At 37.6% G+C, this 23167-nt stretch overlaps 1 protein-coding gene and 1 long non-coding RNA gene across 5 annotated transcripts in view; one reads left to right on the forward strand and one right to left on the reverse strand.

Annotated features, from left to right (window-relative positions):
- Positions 1–1782: 1782 nt before the first annotated feature.
- LOC113019378 (leucine-rich repeat-containing protein 51-like) overlaps positions 1783–23167 on the reverse strand; it is a 147413-nt gene continuing 126028 nt past the window's right edge. The window contains exons 1-4 of one of the 2 annotated variants that reach the window (XM_026163060.2): positions 3879–4030; positions 3219–3424; positions 2831–2979; positions 1783–1949 (exon numbers count right to left, since the gene is read on the reverse strand). In XM_026163060.2, coding sequence (XP_026018845.2) covers positions 1823–1949; positions 2831–2979; positions 3219–3424; positions 3879–3930 — 534 coding nt within the window. In that variant the 5' untranslated portion in view covers positions 3931–4030 and the 3' untranslated portion in view covers positions 1783–1822. Of the gene's footprint in view, positions 1950–2830; positions 2980–3218; positions 3425–3878; positions 4031–23167 lie in introns of those variants that run through there. The other variant, XM_026163061.2, reaches the window with a different exon arrangement.
- Positions 14212–17950, forward strand: LOC113035542 (uncharacterized). 3 transcript variants are annotated; one of them, XR_013910965.1, is made up of 5 exons: positions 14243–14329; positions 15026–15091; positions 15442–15597; positions 16050–16142; positions 16440–17950. It is a non-coding gene; the product is annotated as an uncharacterized LOC113035542 (long non-coding RNA). The 3 variants fall into 3 exon arrangements; XR_013910966.1 differs by lacking the exon at positions 14243–14329 and adding an exon at positions 14338–14485; XR_013910967.1 differs by lacking the exon at positions 15026–15091 and having other exon boundaries at positions 14212–14329.

The raw sequence follows: 23167 nt of genomic DNA on the forward strand, positions 1-23167 counted from the left end.
TTCAGGATATCAGTTCTACCATTCTCCATAAAAGTGTACAACAGCTCTCCTTTTTGTGACAGCTGAAAATGTCCGTGAGGAAATGATCCCACACTCATTTCTGTATCAACCCTTCCTAATGTTGTTTTTCAGATTCATAGTGTGGATGTTATTTATTAATACATTTGCACTAATGCTTTCTATAATTCTTTTTTTGCACAATCATTAATAAATAACAAACTTTGACTGCCATTCCCATCTGCAGCAAAGAGAACATGACAAGAGTAGCTAACGCTTTCCATTCTGAATTCATAGAGTACAATGGAATACTGTGTATTCTACCAAATGGGCAGGACAGACGTCTATGCCGACTGACCATAGCTTCTAAAAATGCGAACAATGGCTGTGACGACTTATGGGACATGTTTATTGTATTTCACTACAGCTTTCGACATGCGAAATGTCAAAAAAAGGGAAGTCGATGTGCAATAGCTAGTCGTCAAAATCTGCAAAGTGCATGCAAGTGTTTCCTCAAGCACTGTACAAAGCGGGCCATCCTGCTGAGAGCAGCTGCCATCGTGACTGAAAGATATTCATTGATTCTGGCTTCACTGCACAGTTTGACACATGGTCTAAACGCTGTTTCAAAAGAACCATGTAAGTGCAGGTTTCAAAGGAAACAGGGGCCTAAATACTTCCGTTTAGAAAACCCTTAGGAAAGTATCAGTTTAGGTGTTATGCACCTCAAAGTCTTGATGTGAACTTAGATGATATCATTTGTGTTGGTTTTATTGGTCCGTTTTTGTGTCGTGTGGTGTGTTTGCTGATACAGGCATATTTAATTCACACCAATTAAAGTTTTTCAGAGAAAATGATGAATCTATACCAAAAAAGAGCCTGGAGGACAGCCAGTTAAATCAGCCTAGAAACTAATAAATGGTGCACATTTCTTCCCTAACGAGACCAGATGGCAATACCAGAGACTCAAGCTTGCTTATGTGTATGTATATTTAATGAAGTCACATTTGCTATATAGGTGGGTGTGATTACAAGCTGCAACTATACATTTTAAATGTTCCTTTGTCAGGTAATTGTTTGGATTTATTTTTTAATTCTTGCGTGATTTTAGCAGCGTGATTTTGATTGTGATCAAGTAGGAATATTGTTGTTCCAATAGACCTCTGGACATGGGGCAGTAAAGTGTTGTATGTCCCTGGGCATTCAAAGTGCCCTCTATAATATCATATCCCCAACACTCGTCATGCAGACCCATATCATCACAGTCCCATCTTCTAGCTTAACTGGTGGGAGTCAGGACTATGTTTTCACTGAGGTATTCCCATCGAGGGTCATGCCAAATGTGCTGGATCCCTTCTGAGTTGAACAAATTCATTTTACACTCGTCTAATCACAGAATGTGCTCCCAATATGAAATATCCCAAAAGAGGAAGCAACTGTATTTCACAGTTCAACCGCAGTTCACTGAAGTTGACTTTACGCAAGGTCCTTCACATTGTCTGAGCTGTCACAGTGATTCTAACTTCAACCGATAACCCCTGGGCCACATCAGCATGTTCAGATTTGTACAAGTAGTGCGCCGTTTGTGACATCATGTCGTGACGATGGCCACCGAGAGTCTGATTACCTCCTAATTACTACTGCAGTAATCAAGCAGGAAGATGGGTGACCATAGCCACAGCCCATAGGTCAAAAATGAGAATGCTCACAGGATATTAGCTCAGCTGTAAATAACATGGATACCAAGATCTGACGCAGGGAATTGAGAAAAAAAACAAAACAGGCTGGTGACGAGAGGACAAACATTTTTATTCAGCAGAAACACTTAATGGTCTCGGGGGTTTTTTTTGGTGCCGTGAGAACGCCAGATATCTGCCATGACCCGCTCATCTCGTGTCACACCGCTGAAGTCCATCGTCTTCAGCTGAGGCAATACAGAAATCACGTAATTCCTAAACACACAAAAAGGCACACACGTCAAAGTCAGCTTTGACTCCAAGGGCACCGTGGACATGTTGAGTGCTTCCATATATGAAAATTCATATCAGCATTAACATTTGATTTTAAATAAGGACGATATGTCTAAGTCTTTGTGAAGCAGACTTTGCTGATTTTTCACATAAATGAGAGTATGAAGTGAGATGAAAATTAAATCAAGAAGCTATATCCCTGAGATATTGAACCTAATAACCTGACACATCTAATGTAGACATAAGCAGGTATCAGAGGTATCACATATCTCAATGTGACATTTCTCTGTCTATATCTGTAGGTGTTGCAAAAGATATATGATTAGATTCAGTGCATTAGTTATTACAAATACTGTTTAAACTAGAATATTATGGTACTTGGTACAGTACTACATATATTCAGTTAATGACATTTTTCATAAAAAGGAAGTTTTACTTTACCTACTTTAGGTAAATTCTGTACTTTAATAGGAAGAATATTTTAGCTCTTGTTTTGTCACTTTGCTAAAATAGTTATTACATTTCTGATCAAATATTCCCTCTTACACACCTGTGATTTCCCATTAAAAAAACATAGCCCCCTGAAACAACTGTCAAGTTAGACTCAACATATGAGTTATCCTCAACATGCCGCACGATCTATGAATCTATGAAGCAGGTTTTGTCGGGGTATTTTTTTCTTTCTAATTCTTTTTTTTTTTTTTTGCTTTTCTTCTTCTCTGCTTCTGGCCTAGCCTCTTGCTATCAACTATCTACAACCAATCTAGAACCAGCCTGTGTATAACTCCACACACTGCAACTTCAGATCAGCTCTGAGAACAGAATGTCTGTCTTAAGTGAAATTGCTGAAAATGAGCTTGCACCTGTAGCCTTTGCTTGTTTCTATGAGATTGCCATGCAATGTGATTGTGTGCAGATGCTGGAGCTCTCTCAGCTTGTCCACTTCTGACAGGTTCCAGATGCTGTTGCCATGAAGATACAGCACACGCAGTGCTTTCAGCTCACACAAAACCTGTAACAGGGCTTAGTTGTAAATTTAAATCAATAAAATGCTGGTTAGCTTGCGAAGATATCAGAATTTATTGCATTTTGGGGAAACAAATGTAGATTATAAACATTTCATAAATAAACAGGGAGAACAAATGTTTTGTATAAGACGTGTGTAATTATACATCAAAGACAGGGGCTAATTTCAGAAGAAGACATAGAAAACTGAAAATGAGCTATTAGAAGAACAAAAATGATTCTTACAGGTTCTATGCAGGTGATTTTGTTGAAGGACAGATCCAACCATCCAAGCTTTGATGGTTGTGCAAAAAAGTGGTTGATCGTGTACTGGAGGCCAACAAGGTCGGTGAGGCTGTTATTACTGAGACGCAGAGAGCAGCTCAGGTACTTCCCCTTTGAGTTTGTGGTTAAAGGGCGGAGCAGACTTCGGGGCAGCTCTGCCAATGCACCTGAACCAAAAATAACATAATGAGACTTGATACATTATACGGGCAGCTTTGGTACTTGTTTATATGCGGTTTTATTTCTGCTGCTTAAAGCCGCTCTATTAAAGTGATTACTGCAGTCATGTTCACAGAATTTTATACTGTAGAAATAAGAAGTGATTTGAAGTATTTTATTTTAAAATGCTTTAAAAACAATAAGTTACAAGTTTGTGTGACTAGATTATGCTAGTGTGTAAACATTGCAGTATTTAAATTCATGCATTTTGATAACAGCAGTTGATACACTAACTATAATTAGGTGGTTTTGTAAGAGCAAGTGCTGTCCTAGAAAATACTTCCTACCAAAAAGCTCACCCCCCAGGAGCACTTAAATAATTATTAATGGAAGAAATATATTTAAAAGCAAACACTATTTCATTATCTACTTTATATTTCAGGATTTTTAAAAATATACTACCTGCAACATTGCTGAGATTTTTAAAAGAAAGATCCACTGGTGGACTATACATGTTCAGTTCAAAAAGTCTCCAGCAACAGCAGAATGAATGTCCAGATTAAACCTAGAGCAGTGACTGAATACTGAAAACACATGGTTGCATGAGAAAAAAAATTAAACATATTGCTTAGCGATGAAATTCAAAAGTCAACATTTGCAGTTTATACACAAACACACACACACACACACAATATAGAATGCATTCAATTGATATATATTTTAGAAGGAGAGAGAAGAAGACCTAACATTGATTATAGATCACCTCATCTTTCTACTTCTTACAGATACATGCATGCATGGAAACCACAGAATACTATCCTGCAGTAATGCAGTCCCAATAAGAAGTTTTAGAACACTTAAAAAAAATGGCAAAAAATATCATATTTTGCATGGTTAATCTTAACAAGGTTCCAAGTAGAGCTTCAACATGCAACAAGAAGAAATGGGAGTGAGACAAAACAATTATTTGACCATGCAAGTTATTGAAAACAAAGCTTAAACTGAAACAAGTTGTTTTCCAGTTGGTAAAACACTTAGAACCACATGCTTGTAAAAGGTCAAATCTGTGAAAAAAACGTGTCGTTTCATCATCATTTCTGTCAGGTACTCACATTGTCATGATGTTCTGATGGCAAAAGCACAAAAAACATTTCGTTTTTAACGTTGTCAGGTTGTTGAACTGCATAAACAGGGTCTCTCGCAGGACGCCATTGGTAATGGGGTGGGAAGTAGTAAGACAGTCATTTGGAATTTCTTAAATGATCCCGGGGGTTATGGAACAAACAAGTCAAGTAAAAGACCCAAAAAGATTTCACCAGAACTGAGGAACCAATTGGCAGTCCGTCAAGACATTGGAAATCCTCGACCCAAATTACGACCGTTAATGGTGTCGACTGCAACTCCATAACCATCAGACAGCATCTGAGACTGAAGGGCTTCAAAACCAAAAAACGTCTTCAAAGGTCTCCTTGAAAGCCACAGAACTGACCGTTTGGACTTTGCAAGAGAGCACCAAACATGGGACACTGAAAGGTGGAAGGAAGTTTTATTCTCTGATGAGAAAAAAAATTTAATCTTGATGGTCCTGATGGTTTCCAACGTTACTGGCATGACAAGCAGATCCCACCTAAGATGTTTTCATTTACAGGGTTTACAGGGTTTTTTGGAGGTGTGGTCCTAAACTTTTAAATAAAGCGTTGTTTTCAACAAATTGCTCAAAAAAATGTTTTGCTTCACTCCCATTTCTTCTTGTTGCATGTTGAAGCTCTACTTGGAACCTTGTTAAGATCCAACTATGCAAAATACGTTTTTTGCCGTTTTTCAAGTGGTCTCAAACTTTTGATTGGGACTGTACATTGCCAACCAAAACATGACAATGTGATTATTGATTACATTGCAAGTCAGTCAGCTAAAGCACATAATAACAATGTTAGAGCTTTTGACTTAAATCATAACCTGGAATCAAGTTTTTCAGGCCGTCAGGAAGTCGAGGAATGCTCCAATCCAATATTTGGATCATGTATTGTACCAATCCCAACTTTAAAAGCTGGACATCGTGTGAATGTCATGACCAAAAATCTTACAGCACAACCCTGTATCGTATGAAAAGATCAATGCCTTTTACCTGGCATGCCAATTTCCTCACGCCATCATCGGAGTCCAGATGAACTGGTGAGTGAGTTGTCCACGGAACCAGATGCAAACATGTTTACCTATTATGTGTGTGGTGTGGAAAAACTCACCTGTCTAGAATATATGTCACTGTCTGCATTTCTATTATTGGGATATATATGCTCTAACTCTCCTGAATTGTGCATCTATGCTGACAATGTACCAACGAGCACAGAAAAATAAACAGAATATGAGTTTGAGAGGGTAAATGGAGGACATATTCACAAAGAAGAACTCAAAGGACAGAAGAGGTGATCATGGAAAATTACATCCATCAGCCGGAGATTTTCCTCACCTTGTTGCTCCCTCAAGATGTCAGTGTCTGTGTACGCCTCGCTAATAGCACAACAGCACCTCATTGAAAGAGTAAGGACAGTCCTTCAATAAGATATGAAAATGACAGTGAGCCATAGTGAAGGACACAGACAGAGACTCAGACAGAGGCTGGAATCAGGATGGGTTTGAACAAATGTTTTGGAAGTCAGAGTATGTGAGGTATGTAAAGGAGATATCGAGTGTTTATTTACAAGCCGCATGGTTCATCTAATGTTTAAGGTGATCTTCAAATTTATGTTTCACTGATAAATTGCGTATAAGCATGTGGGAGGGTGGTGTCATTGGTGTGTGTGTGGCTGAGTCTCTTAAGATCATAGATCAGGAAACAGGGTCATTCAGATGAATAAAACATCAAGCAGGAGACCAGATGGAAAAATCTGGACTTCTTTCCTCCCTGCAACGGCCATGAGTGATGTGCTTAATACCCATGTACTACAGTGAGTCCATTCAGCCGCACACAGTAGGAAGCTGAAAAATCTGAACAGCAGTGGTTTGAAGGGATTGAATATTCATGAGGGCACCGTAACACTGTAGGCTATAGACCTCAGGATAATCAATATAGAGTACTGTGCAAAACTCTTGAGCCACTCCTTATTTCTTTATACACTGTAGTTTGAGCAAAAGTTCTCCAGGCTTTCTGAAAATCTCTCAAAGTCGTTCTTTGGACATTGGCAGAGGAATGTGTTTTTTTCTTTGTTAATGTTTATTAATGAGGTGATTCTAATGGAGCTACTATTCAATAATTTTGCACAAGGTGAGCAGTGTGTGCTTAAAAAAGCTGAGGAAACTGGCGAGTTGGAAGAAAAATATCCAGCTACACAATATCGAGTATATATATTCATCCAGTCCTTCAGTTTAGTTCAGTTGAGATTAACTTTAACGGGTCTTACAGATCCATTGGTTGCAAATTACATAGACCTTTATAGAGTGATGAATTCCACTTTGAAATGTTTTAGCTTAAACTATCATCACTATGTACAGAAAGGGTCAAGAGACAGGTACAACAATGAGTGTCTATGGCTATCTGCAAAAAACAGTAGAGGCTCTGTCATGATTTGGGGAATGGATGGAAGTATAACACAATAAGGTACTGTCAAATCTTGATCCATCATGGAATACCATCTGGAAAGCTTGTGACACATTGCCAATGGAGCAAAAGCATAACTACCTAGTGAAAACAGACAGGGGAACACTATCAGTCATGGATTGGTCTCACCAGAGCCCAGACATCAACATTACTGAAGCAGTGTGGGATCATCTTGACAGAGAACAGAACAAAAGGCAGACAAAAAAAATGTCTTTCAAGAAGCCTGGAGGACTATTCCTGAAGACCACTTCAAAAATTTAGAAACAGCAAGCTTGCCCAACAGAGTTCATGCTGTGTTGAAGAATAAAGGTGGTCACAGCAAATGTTAACTTTAGACCCTTGTGCCCACTCTCCAAATTTCCAAGCCAAATATAAAGAAATGGGAGGTGCCTTAAGACTTTTTCGCAGTATAGTATTTTATAGCTGTTTATTCTCAGCTGCATTGTCCACTGCTTAACTTGGCAGATGGCTGTCGCCAAGTCTCTTTCCATTTATTAGCACCTTACATTAGCGCGGTACTGGAAGTGGAGAACTGGATGCAAGTGAAACTGAAGTAGCTCTAAACTAGTTTAAACTTTCCATTAAAGACTTGTTTGGGTAAGTGCTATCAGTGTAATATGGAATGAGGAAATATCAGGCGAAGGTAAGGTACTGGGCTCAAGAAACATAAAACTCTGTTCTTTCCTTGTATACTGTATTTCTGTATTTATGTAAGCTGAACACTTGCATATGACTAAAAACCATGAAATAAATAAAGTCCAGGTTCTGATCAAGATTTAGTAAGATAGCTGAACTTGTGTTCTTAAGAGTCACATAGCAGAAAAGAAACAGAATGGACACTCTGGTCTGAAGAGTTCAAATCAAAGGTCAAAGTGATATAAGAACTCCACATCACTCCTCATCCAATTCAGCTCACCCGCTTCAAACAAAACAACAATTATGACATTGTACACACAGCACTGAAATGACTCATTTAAAAACAGCGGCTTGAAACATAATGCATGTTTTTACATAATCGTTCAGCATCGATGTGCTGTTAATGTTTGGACTGCAAGATTGGTAGAGCTCGGGCAGCCTTTAGTGTTTCACGTATCCCTTTAATTTCTTTCCGCACTTGCATCTGCATATTATATAGGTGGTATAAGCAAGAAGAACGGCTTAATACAGGCACATTTTCAGCCTGCAGTAAGAGACCTGCATAAACACAGCCGCTGTTGTGTAATACCAACTTCTGCGGCGTAAGTGCATCTGCCATTGTCCCCTGATGAAAGGTAATGGTATTAGAGGAATATCCTTGCTTCCTGCTTTATTCTTAACTATCGTATTTGAACATTTAAAACAAAGGAGATGGATTTAAACAAGATTATTTCTTCATGTGATATTCAAGGTGATCCACAGCGTATTCAGCATGCACAACAAAACAGCAGCTTTCTCACAGTTAATGTCATTTTAATTATCTTAACATTAACTGTGCAGGAAAAAAACTGGGGAATGGATGCCATGCTGGTCAAGCAAAACAATTTTAACACTGTCTGTTATTTAGTTTTTGTGTTTTCTTCTGTTTGACTGAATATATATTTAGCCAGTCATACATCCAAGCTTGTTACAATAAACATGAGAGAAAACAGCTATTGTTACAGCAGAAGAAAAAATATCCATTTGAGGAAAGTCCCACCCCTAACTCAATGCACTATGTATTTAAGTTACTGTTAGTGTTTGTTTGCTCTGTGCTTAATTGGGGTCTTTGCAGTACCAGTCAAAAGTTGGCCTTTCAGCAATATATGAGCATCACCTAATGCTGTGCTGAAAACAGTGCCGACAGTTTATTGTCTTCAGTGTTATGAAAACAATGTTTAATTTTAAAGCTGTAATCATCAAGTCCGAGCCACTGAAATTACTCCATTCTCTTTGATACTTCTTTTTACTTTTTGTACTTTAAATGTTTCAGATTTGTGCTTAAAAATGATATTATGCTATACTGCAAATGTGATTTTGCTGCATCTCTCAGTGTATTCAAACACTTAAACTATGCTATCCTATCCTGGAGGTGCATAGATCCCACACTCAAAATGCATCATTCATAGCTGAATATGAGAAATTTATAGTGGCGAGTTCATCACTTATGCCCTTTGCCCAGGGGTACTAAGACATACACACATTCAGACATACACAATGAATGCTGGAGTGTGCACAGTTACTGTAAAAGTACAACGATCTTGGCACACAGCTGCATTACCACACACATTAAATGACCATGGATACAATCAATATTCTGTGTTGCCTAAAGGGACATAGAAAGAATCTTTTTTCCAAATTCTAACTCCATGAAATTTTTCTACCCCAGTGCTCAGGCTTTGCCCTTACCATGTCTCTTCCCTTCACTCATTATCGGCCTCTACTCTACATTAAAAAGCACTGATCTTCTCAATTTCACCTTCTAATTCTCCTTGTCTGCTTTTTATCAGTCTCTCCTATTTGTCCTTAACAACAGCTGTGTGTCCCTGTCCTTCAGAATCAGTAACAACAGACTTAAAGAGGGGTATTTTCTCACCGCAATTTCCCCTTTTCTTCTTATGTAATAAATGTGTTTCTTCTTCTCTTCATGCATATTCTTACCTTTGTTCTGTCACTGTCTCTTACTCTATTCCCCACCCTCTCCTTTTAGTATTACATAGGAGGTCATGCTATTAGCACACTGGTCACTCGGGCTTCTCATGGCATGGGCACACTTTGCTGCTTACCTTCTATTAAGAATATACTGACAGTCCATCAATGGCCTCCACAGCCAGTCACTCTCTTAAATTCTCAGTTGTGTAGTCAGTCAGAAAGCTAGTATATCTGTCAGCAAGCTGCTGTGTCAGATGGTCATTCAACCAGTCACGCAATGCATCAGTCATGTCAGTCAATTTGACAGGCAGCGTGGGTAAAGCAGTGTATCAGTCCATTAGTGAGGCAGTCAGATGGATGATGTATACAGCGATGCTACTAATTAGTTATCCAGTCAGTTGTACTGCTTTCATCAGAGACATACGAACACATAACAGAAAATAAAGAATCTTCACTATTGCTTTAGCAGGCAGTGTAACTCAAGTTCTGATAGTACTGTGTTTGTTTGCCTAGAATTACTTCCTGACATAAATAAATGAACAGTTCCTTTCTGTTGAGATGATCCCACGCTGTTTCAATAACACTGAGATCTGCAATCTGGGGAGATCAGTTCATGACAGAGTGTTTTTCTTTTACTGCATCTATTTTACCAAAACACCTGCAGGGCACCGACCCTTGAGGCCTGGAGTTGGACACACCTGCCTTAAAGCCATATAAATAATTGTTTATTCCATCAATCAGTTCTTAACTATTACTATTTTGTGTTATTCAATAAATATAGTTATGCAGCTAAATGTAATCAATGTCTGAAGATTAAGTATTAGTATTCATTAAGCAGCTACATTTTTGTGGTTTTTACTTTTGTATTTCACCTTTATTTATACAGGTAAATCTCACTGAGACATGAGGTCTCATTTTCAAGAGCTACCTGTTTTAAATATCTGTAATAATACTGTGTTACTATCGTGTGACTCATCAGGACTGCGCAAAGAAATCCCAGAGTGTGTCTTGTGATGTCTGAGAAACCATAACGTAGCAAAATATGTTTTGGATGTTGTGGAGGTTTGCGGGGTGGGAGCTCTCTGAATCTGGCTTGTTCTGACTTCCATAGATGCCAGATTGCATTTGGATCTAGGATTTTCGAAGATGGGTGAATGCCTCGGGCAGATTTTGTGGTGTGTAGCAGTTTGAGGTGTGTTACTGGCTCTACAGCTGTAGAACCAGTACGACACCCAGTTAGATCTACTGTAAGGTTGCTGCCTGTCAAAGTGGCATCTAAATTACATGAATATCAGAACCTATCTATTATAAGCAGAACATTGCAGATGATTCTTGTTAAATCACTTGATTTGTCAATGGTATATGTCAATGGCATAAATATGAAATATTTTAAGAGAGAAATAGGTGCCGACAGTAGTTGTATTAGGCTACAGTCCCAGTGTTGAATAACTAAGAAGATCAAAACCTAAGTAGGCTAAGGATTCTTGCTAAAAAGCATGTATTTCAAAGAGGGCAACTGAAAGATAAAACTAAAAAGCTGGACAAAGTTGTTACTATCTCTTTCAGTCTTTTTCATACCTTTTGTTAACTAAAGATCACTGGGAGCCCTTTTATCAATACAACCTGTATCACCCTCATTCAATTTAACAAAGTGACTTCAGGGAGTTGCTCAATACAGCTCAGCTGGAGCAGGTGGGGTTAAGTGCTTTTGTCAAGGGCACCACCAGAGGTTTGCTTGTGAAGAGTAAAAGCATTGCTCAAAGATCTGCTCTGCCTCAGTGCTGGGAGGTGCACTCCAGTCACAGGCCACAATTTTGACACTTACACCACAGATTTGTTCAAAACTCATTACATAATTGGAATACATGTAACTGAGAAAACCTAGTGCTGCGGTACAGAAAAATAAATCATGTTACACTGATCCTGTTCGGTCCTCCTTTTGATGTTTTACAAACCTTGGTTGAAGAACCACTAACTGTTCAGTTAATAAATTTGTTTCAATAACTCATCATTTCCAAGCAAGATCAGAGAGTTCAGTATGTGAAACTTGAAGTAGAGCAGTCTACTGTCAAGGCTAAAGCCCCTAACATTTCAACATATGCATCAGTAAATGTAACCTGTCCCTTCTTTTCCCATGGCTTACCTCAGAAAAACTCAATTCAGCCTGTGAGTTTTAGCAGAATCATACTGAAAGACAGTCAAATGACCATCGGTGAAACATTTATCTTCACTGGAGGATTGTCCACCTCTGTAAACTGCAAGACTGACATTATATGCCAAGCTGTTAAACATTAAAACTTATACCTGCTCAAAATTAGCGTGCCATGCTAGGCGTGGCCTTTAGCATACTGTTACTGTGAGCTTAAGTAGGCTCCAGTAGATGTACAGATAAACATAACCTTAAACGTTGAAATGCTGACACTTTTGAAGCAGCAGACCAATCCTTGTTGCTCCAACCTTTACAGACCTGAAGCCTGTTTCTCTGCTAATGTACAGAACTTTTCCCGGGTAAGAAGCTTTTAACAAACAAGCTCACTAGCTAATAAGCTAAATTTTTGACTGCTTGATTTAGCATATAAGTAATGTTTAATAAACATGATTGCTAGCCAATATGCTAAAAACTGCTTAATTTATCCATGTGATGAAGTTAGATGATGCTAAGTGAAGTCTAATTAGTGAATCACAAAACTACATTCACTCACACTAAGTATTTTTGCTGCACAAAAAGAGTCTTTGTAATGTAATGAAGCAAAATTAAGACAGACACTTGTTCTGTATTTCAGTATTTCGTATACTTCTCCTGTTTAAAACTGCCTTACTAGCATTTTTTGTGATTAAGGGTACACAAAGGGATAATTATACCGCCTTAAATGAGCTGCATGGATTCATTCTCTGAAATTAATTAATTTTCCATGACGCTTCAGGATGAGATTGCTATGCATCATGGAGGTTTGCATGTCATGGTTGTACAACTCACTTAGAAAAGGAGCAAAGAGCTAATTACACTTAAGCCTTATCATTTAAGCTAATGTTCATGGGTAAACTTGTAAACATTAATTGTCTAGGTCAGTTTTTCTTTCAGTTGAAGTTCAGAAGACAGACATGACAAAGTTTGAGTTTCTGCAGACCTTCCAGAGACCCACAGAAGATTGATAACTTTCCATTTGTAGTGGATGACAAGCCCCAGCCCAAAAGGAACTGAACTTTACAGCCTGCAGTAAGTGCAGTAGAAGAAAGTGTACTCTAACACAGATAAGTGTATTGGTTTCACACTAACCACCTGCTTCAGATCAACCAGCAATTTGAAATGGATCAAAGTGACCTTAAAAAGGTGCACTCTGATTTCTCATATGTGTGCACAGTTGGGTTTTTTCTTAGAGTTTACTGATTGTAACACAGTGTAGAACGTTTCATGTTGCTGATCTGAACAACAACTAAATAAAACCAGATTATTGTTTTAACAGTGTTATCCACCCTCTTGGCTTCTGCTGCTCCCAAAATCTTATGAATTTGGTTATATTGTTGCTCCTGGTAATGAAAGTTATATTCACTTTCGTTACCAGGAGCATAACATTTTTTCTTTGTATTGTATACCAGTTATACCTTAACCCAACCTCACAAAGCATTTGTGTTGTTTTAGTAAGAAATTGGTAAGTAATCTCACAGACTAATGTGTAGTCGCTCTTTTTATCAGAATATTTTCATGTTAGACAAAAACACGAAATTGTGTAAACTCCCAAGGGCTTAATTGTTGCAAATGCATACTCAGTGTTTTAAACTTTAGCGGAGGTCTACTGAGGAATCACTTTAGACTGAATTTATCATGTATACTGATAAAAGAAACACAATTCAACTCCTATGTGAGATTCAGCCAAGGCTTACACAAATTGGTACCAACATTATACTACGAAATTTCAACATACAAACAAAAAAGATCTTTACGAATGCTGACACTTAAAACCAATATTAGTCGGGTTGTGGCAAGTACTTTAGAGAATGGCTGGTGTAACTGAGAAAGTGAAAAAAAAAGTTGACGGGGAACTTCAAAAGAGCGCATCTCAAGAATAAAAAAAGTTTCTCTGCCTGTAAGGTTTTGGATTTAAAATAGACAGACCTGGAATTTCATCTCCAAACTGAGATCTTAATTATAAAAATAAAACCCAACAAAGGCAAAAATCATAATTCCCAGGAGTAAAAATGAAGTACTGCGTACGCTGCGGTATGCTTATACAGATTAGGATGAAAGCATCATTCGTGTGATAGAACTGCAGCTCTGTTCAGCTACCTGCCTAAATATATCTTCATTAAGAGAAAAACCCTAGAGTGAAAAGGAAGCTTGGCAAGTGGGTGCAAGGACACTCAAAAAAATGAATGAGGTGGATTGTTCAGTGTATATTAATTATTTATTTTCATTTTACTTAAAATATATGTTTTTGTTAAGTTAACATATGTTTTTCTAATCAAGTCTACGTAATTGTGTCTATTATTCAACGTACATAATACTAATGTGTTACTTGATCGCATAACATTTAAGTTAAGTCAATTAGGATCGATATACCTTGTATATCCACAAGGTGGCAGTAATGCAAAAACAGTTGTAATGAAACCGCGCAGAACAAGAAGGTTTCACGGCTTGTGCCTGCTCATGCACAAGACTTCAAATTTAACTGAAAAAGGCTGTTTTGGCGCCAAGCTGCTGTTTCTTTGAGAGGTAAGACCACTTTTTTCTTTGACTATGTTGTGTAGTATCTATATGTCCAGCATGGTTATATTTTGCGTTTGTCTTACAAGACATGTTATATCGTTTGCGTGTGCTTGTTTTACATTAGTTTTACTGGGTCCTGGACATGCTTATTTTGTGGACTGTGTAAGAAACATTTTTATTGTTTTTTGTTTTATTAAGGGATTAGCTACAGGGGTTCATGGGGTTATTCTTTCAAGGGGTTATTTTTCCATTTGCTTTCTTGGGATTCCTTTTCTGTAATCCGAGAGTCGGAAATATCGAATAGGATAGCAAGGATAGCATAAAGTGACATTTAAAATCCAAAAAGTCAAGGGCGAAAGCCACTGTGACACCATTGTTCTGCTCTATCAGTAATCTGTATTATGTAAAAATGGTCTGTAAATACAGCATGTTTCCTAGCGGAGTTATACATATCAATGTAGTTATAAATTACAGTTTGTGAAAGTACACACTTACTTTTTTTAATAAAATTATTCAAGACATATGAGTGGACAGACAATGGAGGTCGACAGACCTGGTGATAATTGCTTCTATAGAAAGTTAGCACATGGCAGTGTCAATCTCTTGCTTTTCTTCTGAGTAGTATTTTATTTAGTTGTAATTCAAACAATAATTTGCTTCTTGAAATTAAGGAATTAATTTTTTTTTCTTTATAAATCTCAGATCCTGCCTTTACCTGCTCCCTCCTATACTGATGTGGTGTATGTGGTATTGCTGAGCTTGTATGTGGTATGTGAACTGTTATACTTTTAAAAACAAAACTGTTTTATAAGTTAAGTTTTCTTTTGTGACCCATCCCATGCCCCTGTTATTTCTTCTCCACATCTGAACCATGGTAAAGGTTGCAGTTCAAGGGCCTGAGGCATGAAATTCTTTTCAGATCAGCTGTGATCAATATTTTTTGGAACTTGATAAATAACAATAAAAGCTGTAATGGCTCCATTAGCATTTTGTGTAAATGTTTGTGTTAAAATTATAGCTTTAATGAGGTCTTACTACATTAGTTTTAGTTTGTATATGTGTACATATAGTATGTATATTTACAGTACAGTATGTTGTGTTTGTTGACATATTTTCAGGTGGAAGCAGAATATGTGAGGATTACTACTGCTGCACATGTTCCAAGGCTTTTTACACAACTTGACCAATACACTGACCAGCTCATAAAAGTCTTCAAGAAAAAAGGAGGCGTTGCAGGGAAGAAAATTAGACAAACTTTGGCCCCAGCCACACAGGTGCGTTATTCTGTTGGTAGCAAAATATTATGGCTAATAAGATCATTTTCAAATTTAAACAGCTAGTGTATGGTAGCTGCACAGTGCACTTACATTTATATTAAGCAAGACAAAGTTTGGTACTCAAAACGTTGGAAAATTTAAATTACCTAAACATATGTAAAATCTGATCCCTTGATTTAGGTTAAACCAGAAGTGAATGTTTTTATGTTATGTTTTGAATGCAAAAAAGATGATGTATTAGTTTGTCTTTACCTCCATTATGGACATATATAATGTGGTGGAAACCCTGCCCAACAGGTTAACTATTCATGTCCATGTGATGATTAGTTGGTCTTGTGTACATGTCTATCTGTGCAGTGGATATGTCATTCATTTTGCGTATAATGTGAGTTTCTGTCATCCTAAAGTATATCTGTTTTCTCTTCCTGTATCTCTGCCACTCTCTACAGAAGGAAACCATTGAAAAGGGGAGGGAGTGTGTCCTCAGGGCACTACCTTTTTACCTGAATGAAGACCCAAGCATCCTCTTCAAAGAATAATTGGTTGGTAATTTTAGTTTAGTTTTTTATCTGTATTAAACCAAATTTTGAATAACTAATGTTGTTGCATGTTGTAATGTTGTTGTTGTTGTAATTTGCATGGAACCTGTTTAAATGTTTTGGGAAATCTTCTTGTATACCCAAACTATTTCTATTTATCGTTGAATCTGTAGTCTAAAATAGTGGCGCACTGGGGTGCATGTTCCTAATATTGTGTTTACGTCATTAAAGGGTAGCTTTGGCCCTTTTTCTTTCTTTTTTTAAAACTGGATGCCATTTTTCTATGTTTTTGTGTCTAAGCTACAGCTGTTCAGAGGGAGCTGGAACAAATTACCCTTGCTATCTTTACCATCGAAAGAGCTGATGCCAGCACTCCTCCAGCCGATGTGGGTATAACCATCTAGTGTGTCCTGCATGACCTGGAAGACCTGGCCTCTGCATGTGCACTCTTAATGGGTGGGATATATGCACTGAATCTCAGTTAACCTCAAGACTGAAAGCTAAGAGACAATCAAAAGTATTGAGATTTAAAGGATTTAATTGAGAGATGATACTGCACCAGAAATGTTGAAGGGTGGTGTGTATATTAGCGTTCAAGGCATATTGTTATGAGGTAGAAATATGTTCATATTCAGTTTGTGTTACATTGTGTGCATTGTAAAGGTAATTGCAATACATACTAAAAATAAGGGTAAGTTAGGAGGTTGATCTGATATCCTCGTGTTGGTGTTGTTCCCAGATCATCATACTAAATGTTGTTCCAGGATCAACATTGCAAGTGACCAATCAGAATGTTGTGACGTCATACTTTTGCGACTTCGGGAAAAACCGGCGTAAAACAAAAAACTGTACTTAAGCTGCGTGAAACCGCCTCTGTCCGCCGATCAACTGACCCTAACCCTAACCGTAACCCTTTAATAAACAGTAAGCAGAATTGATATTGTCCTTGCAACATTGGAATTTCATAAATGCACGAATGGCTTGGAATAGAATAACGTCACAACAATGTGATTGGTCACTTGCAATGTTGAACCTGGAACAACATTTTCATGATGGTCTGGGAACAACACCAACACGAGGATATCAGATCATCCAAGTTGGGAATGCAGGATGAATGTATATTTTGTGGACTTTTAAAGACGAACAATTGTTTCCATGTTAAAATGTTTACATCTGAAGTTTTTTGCCCAAACACTGGTAAAATAAATGTTGACAGTGGCGAGTGTTAAATGGTTACTGCTGTGCTGTTGCAAAAAAACTGAACGCTCACAAGCTGTTTTATTGTTAGACCATAATGTTGGCATGTTTTGTTAAAGTTTTATTTGGGATGGTGATGTAATTTTCTTTGATTGCTAATATCAGTGGACTTGTTGTTGTTGTTGTTGTTGTTGTTGTTGTTGTTACATTTTTTTTTTTTTAATTGTGGCTGTTGAGGTGGACACTTCACTTTGCATTGTTAAAGGAAAGCACTTCATTGGCATTGTGTTACTGGACTGACCCTAAGCAATCATTGCAAATAGCAACTTTGCTATCCATTTTAGACACTAAAAGAAAAAAACACTCACAGACCTTACTAGCATCACATGTGCATAACTCAAGTGTCATCTTATCAATGTGTTATGTGATCTTCAATGCGTTTTTTTTCTCTTCTATTTCTGGTAGATACAGACATTTAATTTAAAGTCTTGATGTTGCATCTGTCTACATACTGTTAATTACTAACCCTAATGAGCTGTTGTGTTTTATTTTGGACTGGGTTTACACAAATGCTCACTGAATGTGTTGGCAATAAAATAAATTTTAAAAAATAAGTTGGATGTACTTAATTCATTTGTGTGGAACCTGTTGACAAAATAGATTTATGTAAAACTAATTAATAAAGCACAAGGTCGCTGAAAATATAATATTTGAATTAATCTAACTTAAATTTAACATTTTACTGCCACAAATAAGAAATGTGTTGAAGTAACTAATCTAAACTATCTAACCTGAAAATATATCATCTATGTTCATACAACATAACTTGATTTAGTTAGTCTTAAATATGTCTTGTTAATCTTAAGTAGTTTTTTTAAATTAGATGAACTAAAGATTTTTGCTTTAAACTAACATAATTCAATTTCGTGGAACCTGTTGACAAAATAATTTTAATTAAAGTCAACGTTTCATTTTTTTGAGTGGATGTAGGACAAAACATTTCAAGAAGAAGCCTCAAAAAGTGTGTAATTATACTTTATATATATATTAAATATACATAATTATACTTATAGTCAAACTCAAATAATTGTTTTAAGAGGGATCATGAGTCCGTGTTCTTAGAACGGAATATTATTTGAATATTAACACAAGTTTATAACATGTAGCACTTTTAAAAGTTCAGTGCACAACAAGAACGTAGTGTATGCTGAACAGCTTAGCAAGGACCATCTGCATCTAAAGGACAACGGTCACTCTTTCGAGGACGCCAATGTTCACATTTTGGACAGAGAAGACAGATGGTTTGAAAAAGGAGTGAAAGAAGCCATCTATGTCCACTGTGAACAACCATCTTTGAACAGAGGCGGTGGCTTAAGACAGTGGTCCCCAACCCCTGGGCCATGGACTGGTACTGGTCCGTGAGTCGTTTGGTACCCGGCCGCAAGAGTTGAGGCTCGGGTGTGAAATTTATGGTTTTCAGGTTTTCATCGTTTTTATCGTTAACTCTGTTTCCCTGGGTCTTTTCCCATGTGTTATGAATAAATCTTATTTTCTTTGGTGCTGGTACTGGTTTAATTGTGTTGTATTTATCCGCGACACCTTAAAGGCCGGACCGTGAAAATATTATGAGACAAACCACAAAAACAGGTTGGGGACCGCTGGCATATGACACCAACTGTCTGCCATCTATAATCCAGTTTTGAGATCCCTTCCCAGATGCTTTAACGCCCACTTACATCCTGGGCCATTTGACCTCAGGAAATCACATGATAGGGTGGGGCTAGGCTTCAAACTGGGTTCACCAGAAACCTTGGCTGATTGTGACCCACACCCATTTTCACATCTTGGCTCGTGTGATTAAGTAGAGGATCAATAGAGGGTCCATGACCTTCTTGGGGACACTCCTATACGGCTTAAATCTGGGACTCTCCACCAATTACTCTTAGGACTGAACTTGGTGAAACGTCTTCAAGGAAACTTAAAGAAGTCCAGACGCTTTTCTTTCCAAGCTCCTTAGACTACAATGACCTGGATGACTGAGAACCTTCACAGACATACTAATGAAGATTTAAAGGAATTTGATTACAAAGGCTGAGCTTGGGTCACAGTAATCTAAGTATATATGTTACAAGTAAAATAACGTTACATTTTTAAAAGCAGCAGGCTGCCTATTCTTTTAACATGTACTCAGTTTAAGAACCTTTAATTTTCAAAGATTTGTGTCAGTCACATTTAAACATATTTGAAATGATATACACTGGTGTGAAGCTGGTAGGGAAGGTTTCATGCAGAGCTCAAGAGACTCCAATCACATTTGAATAGGACAGAGTAGGATAACTTCACTGTTAATGTGTTAGATATAATTACACGATGAAAAACACAGTACAGATCTGAAATACATTCAGTATTATGCTGCTGACACTGGTACTGGTTCAAAGGCTCGGGAAAATACACATCCATTTTGATTGACTTCTTAAAGGTCATGTAATTAAGAATGTAATAGGAAGATATCCATCTTTATGGCTTGTCAAGTGAATATTTGACATCAGCACATTGCACGCACAAGCACACACAAATGCACATAACCACAGACAGTCTTTCAAATGCGTGTTAACCCCTCAAAGTGTATCTGTGTGTGTGCTCTTGCACACAAAATCATAATTCATTATTATCTGCAACGCCCAGGCAGTGACCTCTTAACATTAGAGGAATAAGTGATGGAGAGAGAATGTGCATGTCTACATGCGTGGAGAGAAGAATGATGAATGAGTGTGTGTTGGTGTGTGCGCATTTTGCTCCCTGTCGAAATAGGTTAAATATATTCTGAGGACACACGGTAGCTTTTTGACACCACATAAAAAGAGTGTGACATTGTGGTGATCTGGTTGGCTTGTGGGGATTTAAAAAAATGCAAATCACCATAATCACTGAGTGTTACTTTAAAGACTTGCTTTAAGGTTAGTGTAAGGGAGGATTACTTGAAGGTAAAGGCTTGAGTTAGGTTAATAAAATCAGTGTAACGATTTCCATCTGAAGTGATGGAAATACAGCTGTGTGTGTGTGTGTGTGTGTGTGTGTGTGTGTGTGTGTGTGTGTGTGTGTGTGTGTTCTGTGTGAAGATAAGAGTGAGTAACGTCTGTCTGTGGTGCCAAAGCTGAGGATGTTACTGAAGGGCTTAATTAACTGTCACATAACAGCCAACAGAAGGAAACAATACTTAACACAGCCCAAACTGAATATGTGTGAATGTTAGAGGAAAGTATAAAGTATATGTTAAAACACAGCAAGATTTCCAAGCTTTTGTTGGGGTTTTTTCTTCTTTTTTCTTTTGGACAGTTCTGAGTGACTTTCTTAAAAGTGGCGTGCCTGCTAATGCATGTGTGTGGCTTTCTGTGAAATTATGATTGCCTGTGGAGAGCATCTTTGAAAACAAGTGAGTTCAGAAAAGAGTGTTTTGCCATTGGCCTATTTGGCAAGTGGTGAATTTAGAAAGTATCAGAGGCAATAGACTGTTAAATGATGAGCTGGAAAGAAGGACCATTTTAAAAATGCATGAACCCTGGCCAAGGAATCTGATCAGAATTTTGTCAAAAGCTTCTTATTTTTTAGGTCACAGATATCAATAGCCTTACATATTTTTTCATTTATTTATTTTAAACTGGATATTTAAAATAGCCAGTTTTTAAAATACAATGAAACTTTTTGTGTGATGTGTTTTTTTCCCCCCTTTGTTGGATTACCTTAGTGTAGTTTGACAATTAAATTTATATTCTTTTTAAAGCATATAAATATTTCAAAAACAGTGTAACATGTTTAGTTATCATTGAATGACACATAATATTATTCTTATTTCAACTGTTAGCAAAAACATATTTGTTTCCACAGTTTTGTCCCGTCTCCCTTCACTCACCCCCAACTGGTCATGGCAGCTTCCCAACCTGAGCGGGGTTCTGCTGGAAGCTTCCTCCTGTTAAAATTGAGATTTTTCTTCCCACTGTCACCAATGCATGCTCATGGGGGGGGGGGGGGGGGGTTCCATCTGATAATTAGGCTTTTCTCTGTATTGTGTTAGGATCTAAGAGGGCAAGAAGCCATTCTTAATATCATACCCCCCCCCCCCCCCCCACACTGTCGTGAAAACTACTTAAGATAAAAGTGGTGATAGAAATAATGACTTTAAACTCATCAAAACAGGCAAAACAGTATATCACTGCACCAATTTTCCTTTTTTCTATCAAAATATAAAGAAATTAGGGGCAGCTCAAGACTTGAATATGAACATATTGGCTGCTTTATTTTTAAAGCATTTCCATTCAAATATGTGATGAAGCAATTAGGAATTAAAATTAATATGTAGTAATCTCTTCCTCAGGGCTAAAAGAGGTCAAAAAGTTTTTCATGTGCATGTGTGGCTACTTCATAGAGGTTCAACAATTATCAACAATGACTCTTAGCAGCCTTTACAAAAACTTATGGTTTTGATTTCTATTCTATTCTGGTTAGAAAAAGTCAAAACAGCTGCTGTACAGCCTTCTTTAGAAAAACTGTACTATCATCAAACTGTACCAGGATCACAGTCAATGACTGCCTGAATTCTGGATGTAAGGGCAAAACCAGGAAATTGTAGTGGTAGAACAAGCTATACTTTATTTCTAAAATCATTTGAAAGGGTTGTTGGAAAACAATTATGTGACTATTTGCACAGGAAGGGTTTATTTAAAGAGTTTTACTTTGGATTTAGAGCATATCATTGCACGGACACAGCATGCTTTCAGAGTGCAGTATTACCTGAGGTTACTAAAGTTGTGAAAGTAAAGGCAGAGTGAGGCAGAGCTTCGAGCTCCTCTTCTGTGGAACCAGCTCCTAGTTTGGGTTTAGGAGGCAGACACCACACTATTAACATTTAAAACTTTGATGTTTGACAAAGCTTTCAGGTAGAGCAGGCTAAGGTGACCCTGAATCATCCTTTTGTTACCCTGTTACTTTCTATGCATTTGTATGCCAGTATTGCACAGCACTGACTTTGTGTCCCCCACTCTTTTCCTCTGTTTCCTCTGTCTCTGGCCCTTGAGCTGCATTGCTTTTTATCTGCAGTCGGGGGCCCCCCACCATACACACTGTTTATTGTTATATTTTGCCTTCTCTTTCCTCTCACCCCAGCGAGCCGAGGCAGATGGCTATCCTCCCTGAGCCCGGATCTACCAGAGGTTTCTTCCTGTTAAAAATCAGTTATTTTCTGACACTGATGCCAATACTCTTTCATAAAGAAACAGAGTTTTTATCTCTTAAAATCTGAACTATCTTGAGATGATGAGGTATTTAACTACAAATAAATTTAACTAAAAACAAGTTCAATTGAGTTAGAATTAAGTTACAAGACAAGATTGGAGGTTTTGCCAAGCAAAGTGTGTCCAGTGTTGGTTGGCGTTTCATCTGATTGTAAAGCAAGCTATGCTATCTTTAGCTACTGTTATCTCAGGACAGTAATATTTCATTTTATTAAAAAGCTCATCAACTTTAATGCAATTAGCAATTTATGTGATAAAGTATTGATATTTTGCACCCCATACTTGATACACTATTACCACACATTAGTATGGCGGTAGTAATAGTATGGTGTATTGATCCCCCCCACACCCAGTCAATATTGGCCAATTGCTGGTCTTGAAAATCTATATTAGCGGATCTCATGTAATTAAAGGAATATAACAGTACTAAAAGGACTGCTTTTGATGCTTTGCTTCATATTCTCTCTCTCTCTCTCTCTGCGCCCCAAAGATATCGGTCCTAATGTTGTTAAAATCTCTTAAAGTGCTTCAAGGATCATCTGC

Source organism: Astatotilapia calliptera, chromosome 8 (assembly GCF_964374335.1).
Source record: "Astatotilapia calliptera chromosome 8, fAstCal68.1, whole genome shotgun sequence".
Lineage (NCBI taxonomy): Eukaryota > Metazoa > Chordata > Actinopteri > Cichliformes > Cichlidae > Astatotilapia > Astatotilapia calliptera.